The sequence below is a fragment of the Crocuta crocuta genome, unplaced genomic scaffold (assembly GCF_008692635.1).
Source record: "Crocuta crocuta isolate KB4526 unplaced genomic scaffold, BGI_CrCroc_1.0 scaffold243, whole genome shotgun sequence".
NCBI lineage: Eukaryota > Metazoa > Chordata > Mammalia > Carnivora > Hyaenidae > Crocuta > Crocuta crocuta.
The window spans coordinates 1,849,444-1,860,134 of NW_027529596.1; the positions used below are offsets into that span (position 1 = coordinate 1,849,444).

Consider the following 10,691-nt stretch of genomic DNA (forward strand, 5'->3'; position numbering starts at 1 on the left):
CTTCCGCTTCCGCGGCTGCCGCCCCCGCCCTGCGGACGCGCTGCTGGACACGCAGTAGGTTCGGCTCAGGATTCTTTTTAGGGGAAGCGGCTTCAGGAACCGAGAGGAAAGGGGAAGTGATATCTAGCCTGGGTTATTATTTTTAAACGTGAGCCTTTGAAGACTCCTCCACCCTGCAAATTGATGAGTGTGTTGACATTTTTTTTTTCTTAAAAATTTCTTAGGGTTTGTTTATTTTTGGGAGAGACCAAGCGCGAGCGGGGGAGGGGCAGAGAGAGAGGGGGACAGAATCCGGAGCAGCTCCAGGCTCCGAGCCGCCGGCACAGGGCGCGACGCGGGGCTCGAGCCCAGAGCCGTGGAAGTCGGTACCGTCTTCATTGGGTCCTGTGGCGTCCGTGTCTCCGGGCCCGGATGTAGCTCCCGGGTGGCGGCGCGTCACCGCCTGGCCCGGCCGTGTCGGGGTCACAGGCCGACGCGGGCGACACGGGCCCCGGGGCCGGCTCTCCACGCGGCCAGTCGCTAGCTTCGCGTCAGTTCCCTTGTTTTACTTTTTTTTTTAACTATGTGTTTTTTAAGTTTATTTTTTGGGGTAGAGGCAGAGAGTGCTCAGAGGGGAGGGTTAGAGACACACAGAGAGAACCCCAAGCAGGCCCCGCGTCAGCGCCAAGCCCACTGCCCGGCTCGGACCCCCGNAACCGCCCTCCCCCCGCCGCCCGCGCCCCAGCTCTGTTGTTTTAAAGTGGGGGTTTAATACCATCCACTCTATAAGGGTGGGAGTTAATTCAGGAAAGGCACTCAGAATTCCGCAGAAGGAATAACCAAGCAATTATCAAATGCAGAGTTGTGAAGCGACCACATAGGGCTTGTGGGAGAACAAAAGGGGGGGGGGGCACGCATCCTAACATGGCTCTAGAAGTTTCTCTCTGGAAGAAGAAATAGGACTTTCCAGGTTGGGATGTGCTACTCCGTGCTGGAGAGGTTTGGGAGGCCATGGTCCTCCCACGTGGTCTCAGCGGAGCTCCACTGAGGCGGGGGCGGGGTGGGGGGGGTGGTANGTGCAGCAGGCACCGACTTCCCTGAGGACGGTGGACCCCATTCTGTTTTAGAAAGACCACCCGCGGGTGGAGAACGGGTTGGAAGCCAGCTGGGCCCACAGGCAGCCTGGGAGGGGTGGGTGTGGCGAGCCCGCATTTAGGATGGTCCGCAGGAGAGAAGGGGCAGGGGACACAGAGATGAGGTCTTTGACTTGGGAGATACTGGACGTTAGAGATCCTCTGTCTCCGAGACGGGCTTCTCAAGGAGGACGCTCAGAAGTTACAGATTCGTAGGAGCAGCCCGTGCACTGGGACCTGGGAAGCGCCGAGCACTCGAGTCTTGCCAGTGCTGGCGGAGGGACTATCACGGCACCCCTCTCGCTCCGCCCGGGCCCCTGACCCAGCTTCCCATCTGGTCGGGGCGCAGGTCACTGCTCACCCCGAGTCCCCCTCCAGCCCTTGCCAGTCTCTGTGTTTGCTAAGGCCCTTTCACATTCTCCCTGACCCCCCGGGGCCCTCCTGACCGTCCCGTTCCCACTGCTGCTGAAGACCCAGTGGGTCTTCTGTGACCGAGCTCAGCGACACCCACGTAAGCGACTCCTCTTGCGGTTTCAGATCCAGCTGGAGCTGAGCTTGCTGACCCGCGCTGCCCTGTCGGCTCCTGCTCTGTCCCCTGCGCGAAACCCCGTTTGCCTTCAGGACCACATCCCAGTTTCTTAGCCTGGACTGCGTGGCTTTCAAGGCCTGGCTCCCCGCCGCATCCAGTGTTGCGCCAAATCACGCTGGCCTCCCCCCTCTCCCCCCACCCCTGGGCTGTTCTCTCCAGCTGGAATGGCCTCACCAGTCTGTTGTGAGCACGTGCGCACCGCCAGCCGAAGGACTGCCCCCCCGTCCACCCCGGCATGTCCAGCAGAACTGTCTGTGATGAAGGCACGTTCTCGCTCTGCGCCGCCCCCATACTGTCCGGTCCCACATGTGAGCACTTGAGGTGTGGTTACTGTGACCGTGGATCTGGATTTTAAATTCGATTTCATCTTACATCGTGTAAATGGAAATGGCCATGCGGCCACTGGCCGCCATATAGGACGGCGCGGTCATGTCATTGACCTGAAAATGCCTAAGCAGAACCATCAAACATCAAACTGGGACATTTCTGTAGCAAAGAACGATCCCAGCTTTCATCAGAGGGGAGTTATTAATATACAAGAGAAAATGTATCGGGCTCGCCAGCCCAAACCTCGCATCAATATGTATTTCTCCAATTAATGCGATTCCAGGATTGCCAGACTAGTGCTTAGCAGCGGATTTGATGTTGGTCCAACGCCCGGGCATCCACTGGCCAGGCCACTTTGTAACGCTATCCTTCACATCATCCCTTGGCCTCCACGGGAGGGGCTTGCCTTGCATTTTGCAATGACTTTAATGCATGCCCTGCTGGCAGGGAGGAGGCGGCGTGGAAGGTAGTTCTGGAAGAGCCAGGATCTAAAAGCTTGAAATGAATTGAAATAGACAAAACTCACCCCAGGAATGCAAATCTTTCACTTTCATGGTACTTTTGTTTTGTTTTTTGTTTTTTGTTTTTAAGAGAGGCCATGGAAGGCGGCCACTTATTTCCAGCGAGGTGTGAGCCTCCTGTTTCCTTCTCTCCCATGGGCTTTCTCCTCTCTTGCACAACCTCACTTAGCCAACAGTAAGTCATTAGCTCCGCTTCCTCTCCGAGAGCCTGGCGTGTCCGGAGGTGTCTGTCCCGCGTCAGAGGGATTCGTGCTGTGCCCTCTGCCTTGCCAGCTCCGTTCCGGGGTGCAGTGTTGTTCCACAAGCTTGAGCCCTGGGGCCGGGCTCGGGGCCACCGTGCGGGCCACCAGGGGCCGTGTGGCCCGCAGACATTTCACATTCCTTGGGACGAAAATCGTTGAGCAGGCTTTTCAGAAACCCTTCTCCCCCTGGCAGAGCAACTATCTTTGAGAATTGCTTACACAGAGCAAAGGCCGGGGCTTTGACTCAGATAGACGCGTCCAGACATGTTCGAAACAACCCCTCTGGGGTTCCGCCGGCCCAGCCAAGAGCAAGCGCAGGGCTTTGTAAAACGTTCCTCGCTCCTCTGGGCCTGTTGTGCATTCGAAGAGAGTCCCCTCAAGAAAATTAAAAATGTATGTTTCTTTTATCTCATTGAAAGAAACTCTGCAATTAAAAACAAAAAATGATTATTCCAAGGCGGAGAAAGAACCAAGAATGGATCCAGAGTCAAAACTCAGTGTCCTTGGAGTCCGTATCCAGAAGGCAAACCTCGGACCTGCGCAAGCCGACCTTGGCTTTGCCTGGCCCCCAGGCCCCTGGCAGAGCAGCGATTTGGGGACACGGTCACTGAGCCCAAACGTGTCGGGCACACGGCACCAGAGCGCGGGCGCCAAGGCAGATGTGGGAACATTAAACCTGCCAGACTTCCTCTTCCCAGCTGTACAGATTAAGGGGGAAAAAAAAAGAACCCCGAGCACCGCAGCCCGGGCCCTGCGAAGGGACAGACAGTCCAGCCCAGATGGAGCCGAGAAGGGACAATGGCTCAACATCCTGTTTGCGGGAAGAAAGGGAAGCTGGCAGCCACAGCCCTTCTGGGGGCTCGAACACTCGGCTTCCTTCCTGGGGCTGGGCTCCCGCCCCTCGTGGTTCCCAGCCCCGAGTGAACGGGGAGGGGCCCCCAGCGGCTCCCCCGGACATCAGATCCGGCTTCCAGGTGCCCAGGGGCCCGCAGGATGGGCCTTCCCTGCACGGCGGCGCCCGCTGCAGAGGACCTACCTGCGCCCTTCGTCTTCACTAGTTCATCAGCGCCGTGACAGTCACAGCACCCCTGGGACGCACAGAAACCAGACAACTAGAGGCAGCCTAACCTCCACAGAGGCAGAGATGGTTTAACATACAGCACATGCGCGCCTGGGCGGCTCAGTGGAGCGTCCGACTTCAGTTCAGGGCATGGTCTCACGGTCCATGGGTTCGAGCCCCGCGTCGGGCTCTGTGCTGACGGCTCGCAGCCTGGAGCTGCTTCAGATTCTGTGTCTGCCCCTCCCCTGCCCACACTCTGTCTCTTTCTCTGAAAAGTAAATAAACATTAAAAAAAATTTAAATACAGCGCATCTAGCCAAGAGAAGTTCGCGTGGGTGTTAAGGGCTAATGGCTTGGCTCCTTCCCTCCTCACACGGAAGCCTGTCTGATGCAAGCTGAGGGGAGTGAACTGCAGCCTCCTAGGATCTTGTCTGTCTCTGAAACAGGCATCCTTCTGGAACCTCATCTGGACCCTGACTTGACGAAACTATTGTTAAAATGCCATTTTTAAGAGAAGGAGAAATTTGAGTGTTAGATGACATCAAGGAATTGCTTAAATGTGTTTTTATTTTTATTATTTATTTTTTTATGTTTATTTAAAACAAAATTTTAAAGGTTTTATTTCTGAGAGAGAGAGAGAGACAGCGTGAGCAGGGTAGGGTCAGAGAGAGAGGGAGACACAGAATCGGAAGCAGCTCCAGGCTCTGAGCTGTCAGCACAGAGCCCAATGCGGGTTCGAACCCATGAACCAAGAGATCAATGACCTGAGCTGAAGTCAGACGCTGAACTGACTGAGCCACCCAGGCGCCCCTAATGTTTGTTTATTTTTGAGAGACAGCAAGAGAACGAGCAGGGGAGGGGCAGAGAGAGAGGGAGACACAGATCCCGAAGCAGCACCAGGTTCCGAGCTGTCAGCACAGAGCCCGACGCAGGGCTTGAACCCACAGACCACGAGATCATGACCTGAGCCAAAGTCGGCTGCTTAACCGTTGACTGAGCCACCCAGCACCCCTTAAATGTGTTTTTTAAAAACTGTTTCTGGAATAAATTAAAAGCCAAATAATAAAAATAAAAACTGCTTCTGGGGGCCCCTGGGGCCTCTTGATTGTGGCTCAGGTCATGGTCTCATGGTAGTGAGACTTAGCCCCATGTTAAGCTCCATTCTGAGCATGAAGCCTGCTTCAGATTCTCTCTCTCTCTCTCTCTCTCTCTCTCTCTGTGTCTTCCTCTTTCACAGTCTCATTTCTCTAAAATAAAATTAAAATTAAAAAAATAAATGTGTCTGTTAAATGTGACAAGATATTATGGTTGTGTAACAAAATGTACATTTTTTTTTAAATTTATTTTGTGAGGGAAGGGAGGGAGAAAGGACACGAGCAGGGAAAGGGCAGAGAGAGAAGTTGGAGAACCTCAAACAGGCTTCGCACCACCCACTGGAAGCCCAGTGCGGGGCTCGAACTTATATACGCATAAATGTGCATATTTTTATAAGATGCCCATCAAGGTGTGTAGGGGTGAGCTGCGCTGTTTTGGGATTTAAGATCATTCAGAAAAGGGGAAGAAACAAAAAGGGGCAGATGCAGCAGTCGCTGAGGATGGATGTACAGAAGTGGGTTCTACTGTTCCCTTTTGTGCCTGTTTGAAATTCTTTATAACAAAACCTCGAATACGCAGGAAAGCACGCAGGGCGGGAACCGCGGTAAGACAGGTGTCACTTCCCTCCGCCAGCGCCACAGACGCCACTTCCCTCCTCCCACGGCTTCCTCGGCCCCTTGGGAGGAGGAGGTCTCTGGTTCCCACGTCCAAGCTGCTTGGCCCTGGAATCACCCAGAAGGGCCAGGAGGGAGCCGTCAGCGGTTAGGGGCTAAGATAGAGTCTGAGATTCCCCCCTAAATAGTGGCCACAGCAGCCGCCGGGAAGGGACTGTTCGGTTGGCAGGGTCCCTGCGCGACCGCAGGACTCAGTTCCCCCCCGGGAGGAACCCACGAGCCGCAGGAAACTCGCAGGTTTCAGTTTAGCCGCCCGCGGGCGCTGAGGGCCGTGTCAGCTGGGAAGGAGGGGTGAGGCCGGAGCCCCCGCCGCCCTGGGGTCCTCCGCCGCCCTGGGCCGGAGCCTCTGCCCTGGGCCGGGAGCCGCTGCCATGGGCCCGGAGCCGCTGCCATGGGCATCTGCCCTGTTACTACATCGCTGGAAGCCAGTGGCGCCGCCGCCCTCAGCAGGCTGTCCCTGTGTTGTCCTCTGAACAGAGGTGAAGGCCGCTGGGCCTCTGTGTCTCCATCAGCTGCACACCCACCCCCCTCACCTCACCCCTGACGGGCTCAGGCACCCCGCACACGCGCTGGGGTAAGGAAGAGGTCCTTTTTTCCCCCTTTTTCTGTTTCTGGTGAGCGGTGCCAGGGGCGCAGTGTAAGAACAGGGCGTGGGCTCCGACGGGCCCAGGCCCCCCTGCCTCCCTGGATCTTGTTAGCCAGTGACCTTGGGCAGGTCCTATGCCCTAAGCATGACATGGTCTTTCTAAAACTGGGTTTGCGGTTAGTACAAGCAGCGCACACTCACAGTGCCATGCGGAGGAAGAGATGCAGAGGCCCTGGCACGCAGCAAGTCCTTAGTAGCTGTTAGTTATTTCTGTGACGTCCCGTCGCTCCCACTGTGTGCAAGTCCTTGAGGAGCTTTGCCTTGTTGGTTTTATTTCCTAATCTTGGCACGCTGCCTGGCGCGGGGCGCTTCTCAGTCCTTGCTGAAGGAATAACCACCACCATCTAACCAGGGAACATTTACAAAACTTTTTAAAAAATGTTTATTTTCGAGAGCCGGAGCGTGAGTGGGGGAGGGGCAGGGAGCGAGGGAGACACAGACTCAGAAGCAGCTCCAGGCTCCGAGCCGTCACCACAGAGCCCGCTGCGGGGCTGGAACTCACGAACCGTGAGATGATGACCTGAGCCGAAGTCAGACGCTCCATTGAGCCACCCTGGCGCCCACCAGTACACACAGGTGCAGAACATGCTCCAGGCGGAGAGGGGAATGGCAGGCAAAGGGCCTGGGGCCGCACACGTCCGATGTTTCTGAAGAGTAAAGGAGGCCAGTGGTGGCCAGAGTGAAAAGGCTCTTCCCTCTTTTTCTACTTGGTTAAAAATGAACACATGACACAATTCAGTAATTGAAAAAGATGTATTAAAATATTCACAGAAGTACAACAATTAAGAAAGGAGAAAACAAAAAATAATAATGAACTTGACGGTTTTCCCCTAGCTGGATACATTGCCATTGAAGAACTACAGGTGGTCTGGAGTTTGCACTTGGAATCCCTCCCAGGTGGTCCCCTACAGAAAAGTGTGACTTTAAAAGGTCTCATTCTGCCAGTAATTAGACATGGAAAAGGCAGCTCGGATGGTGAAAGCAACCCCACTGCTGTCCTGTGTGGCCAGGCCCAGGAGCACCAGCTCATAAGAGGAAGGCCCCCCAAATCCCAGGAGGTTAGGAAAAGCCCCGCCCCCGAGGTGCTCCACCCAAGTTTCCAGCAGTTTCCTTCAGACAAGCCTGCCCCACGGACCCGGTGGGCAGCGGGGGGCGCTGCGGTGTGGTGGGGGGCTGTCCGCCACCGTGCGCCCGCTGTCAGCCCGAGGTGTCCTCCTGGGTGGGGGTGGGGGCCCTGGGGGGGTGTGTCAGGGGCGCAGGGCGGGTTCTGGGTAGCAGCCTCACAAGCACAGGGTCCCAGCAAGGAAGGGACGGAAATCAGGACGCCTGCTGTAGGTGACTTCGGAATGTATACTTTCTTCCTAGACCTGCGCAGAAGAAGGAGAGCGGCCCTTTGCTCTGTGAAAAGCGGCCTTAAGGAAACATTGCACATGGAAAAGCACACGCTTGGTCTCTCGACAATTTGTGTTCTTTCTGCCTTCAAACCAGTCCTGGTCATGGATTTTCACGGTGGGAAAGGTTTAGCAAGAATATCGGTAACTTGCTTGAAGTTACCCACCCTCCCCAACACGTGCGTGCATGTGCGCACACACAGGCACACATCTTCTAAAGGCTCCTTCAGCTCTACCAATGGATGCAGGAAAGTTCTAGGAGGCAAGGGAAAAGTGGGCCGGTTGGCAGCAATGTCTCGGGGAACCCTCTGCATCCCTGGCTGGCTGGGGGGGTCCTTAAAACTCAGCTTCGAATTCCCAAGCAAAGGTGACAGAAGGCAGGGAGGCAAAGCAGCTCGTAGCGCCCTCCAGCTGAAGGGGAGAAAACCCAGCCGTCCTCACACGTGTTCTGTGGTCGCTAGTCAGTATTCGTCCCCTAACTGGGCTCTCACATTATTTTGATGGGGAAAAAATATTCCATTAAAACCAAATAATCTAGAAAAAGGGGGAAGGACCATATAAGTGTTTGATGATCTCCACCATGCTTTGCATTCCCAGCAAAAGATAAAAAACTCATAGGCTTGACATGGGGTGGGGGTAGTCAGTGGAAGAAAAGGAGTTATTGGAAAGGGTATCCAAATTGTCTAGATTTTTCCTCATCTCATTGCTTCTCAATTCCGTGTAATAGGAAAGTGGGGGAAAAAAAAGTAAAGACAAAAAGAAAAAAACAAACCTCCAAAACCCCCAAAACAGGAAAGAGAAGAGGTTTCTGAAAGAAGAGTGCTAACGGTCCTGCCTGCTGATCTGAAAAACCTAGACTATCCTGAACTTCCGAAGTCACGGTGAGGCTGGTGAGGCTATTACCGAGCTGAGCCCTGACTGACGTTGCCTCTTCCCAGAATCATGACGGAAGCTTTTATAAAGAGGATTCCCCAGAGAGCGAGCGAGCTCTGGGGGTGCTGCAGGCTGGCTTTCCCATGAGCCCATCTGGGCCTGTTTACAAGGAAGCGAGACCCCCCCCGCAGCTGTTTGGGGACCCTTATTCAGGCAGGAAGGCCTCTGGCAAAGAATGTAAGAGGTACCTTTTAGTCTCCAAATGGTATCGAACTCCTCAAGCGAGGCGCTTTCTACTTCAATTATATACATGGCATTGATCTGAAAGTGCCTAGAAAGAAGTGACCTTGGCCTTCATCCTCTGCTAGTCTTGTGCCGGCAGGTCCACAAACAGATACGGTGAAGGGTGTGACGTTAAAGTCCGTCTCCCGCACATAAAGAAAAAAAAAAAAAAAAAAAAAAAAAAAAAAAAAAAAAAAAAAAAAAAACCCCCCCCTGNGAAAGAGTGGAAAATCATACTATTATAATGAATTCAGCCTCTAATCCTAATCCCTGGCATGCTGTTTAATATCCAAATGAATCATAACCTCTACTTTCTTCAATCCAGCAAGACCTAATCAGTACCATTGGAGAAAGTGCTGCCTTGGGAGCTGCAGGCATGGTTATCTGGGGAGACATGAATTTAACTTCATCTAAGGTAAGGTAGGATCTTGAAGGCATAGTTAATATTATTTAGAGTATTTGTTCTTTTCTTCTGGAGCTAACTCCAGCGGGAGCTCTCCTGGCTCCCACAAAAAAAAAAAAAAAAAAAAAACAAAAAAAAAAGAAAACAACAAAACAAAAAACCCGCCCTGTATTTCAGAGAGAAAAACACCAAAAAAAATTTTCCAACTGTGTTTAAGTGGCAGAGCTCGGCAGACAGCCTGACAGGTGGTGTGGACACTGGGTAGAGGCCACCGGGACGCGCTTCCGGGTGCTTCCGGCGTTAGCACCCCCGCTCCCCAACCACGATAAAAGCTAAGACTGGTTAAGCCCTTAGACCAAAGGGCCACGTCTACTAGAATACAAGGATCCACTACCTCCACATCTAAAGGACAGTGACAGGAATGGGTTTGTGACTTTGCTCAACCGTAAATGACCCTGAAAGGAAGCACAAAACGGCAAGACCATTGATACACACGTCGAATCATAGCATCTCATCATGCAACACTGGCCCCTGCGTGGGATTAAATAGAATAGTTCTGCGCATCATCCATCCACATCTCTTCCTCCGTGGACACACGTGTGCTCGTCCTTGCCCAGGTCTCCAAGGTCACACGTGGTCACGGGCTACATTTTCTGCACAAGAGTCCGGTCTGCGTCTGCTTCTCGCTCAGGCTGTGTTCTTGCGGATGTGTGCGTACACCACAGACTCTGACCTGTTAATCTTGTCACTGTGATGTCCGCCAGAGTGGTCTAACTGCGCATAGATGACCGGGCCCTGGGGAAGACAAGGACAGTCAGGGGTCTGGGAAAACGGGCGGCCCCTTCCAGGGCAGGTTCCAGATTAAGGGGCTCCTTCTTCTGAAGGAGTGAAAGTCAGTCTGGGACTGACTGGCTTTTTCACAAGGTTGGCTCTGCTCTGGTGACGGCGAACGCTGGTGTGCAGAGGGGTCACCTCATTCGGTCTGGCTGCGTATCTGGGAATTTCTACACGAGGTAACGCTCCTCAGCAATTACCCTCATCTTAGTACCTGTCACAGGCTTCCTCCACCCTTGGAACGAGGGTCAGAGTTTTAAGGACAAAGACGGGGACCTGTGCCGACCCAAGACCCACTGACACCGTGAGCCTCAGAATGTCGCACGCAGGACACCAGCGTGTGGGATGCCAGCAAAGTCAGGGACAATTGGAACTGGTCACTTTGTACACTCTGCAAAGGCATCTCACGACTCCGCCACGTAGGCACTTAGAGTGTGACCCTTTCAGTCTGATCCTATCATAACCAATACAAGTACTGCTGCTCTGATGGTGAAGATCAGGTGACTCTTTATCCTGTTTGAAAACAGTAACCCAAGAAGCCGTGATGTAAAGAAAGCCCTGACGGACGCGTGTGGGCTGCCGGGGGTCGGGGGCGGGGGGGGACTCCTGGGGAGGAGGTCTCAGCAGAGGCTGGGGTCGCCG

At 53.9% G+C, this 10,691-nt stretch overlaps 1 protein-coding gene and 1 long non-coding RNA gene across 3 annotated transcripts in view; one reads left to right on the forward strand and one right to left on the reverse strand.

The window, feature by feature from the left end:
- Positions 1-17: 17 nt before the first annotated feature.
- Positions 18-4,157, forward strand: LOC144229704 (uncharacterized). The gene is made up of 2 exons (XR_013334563.1): positions 18-54; positions 1,650-4,157. It is a non-coding gene; the product is annotated as an uncharacterized LOC144229704 (long non-coding RNA).
- Positions 4,158-9,409: 5,252 nt separating this feature from the next.
- The window catches only part of MPZL1 (myelin protein zero like 1), a 60,589-nt gene continuing 59,307 nt past the window's right edge, over positions 9,410-10,691 (reverse strand). For both annotated transcript variants that reach the window (XM_077761788.1, XM_077761789.1), the window contains exon 6: positions 9,410-10,010. In XM_077761788.1, the coding sequence (XP_077617914.1) occupies positions 9,903-10,010 (108 nt within the window). In that variant the 3' untranslated portion in view covers positions 9,410-9,902. The remainder of the gene's footprint in view (positions 10,011-10,691) is intronic.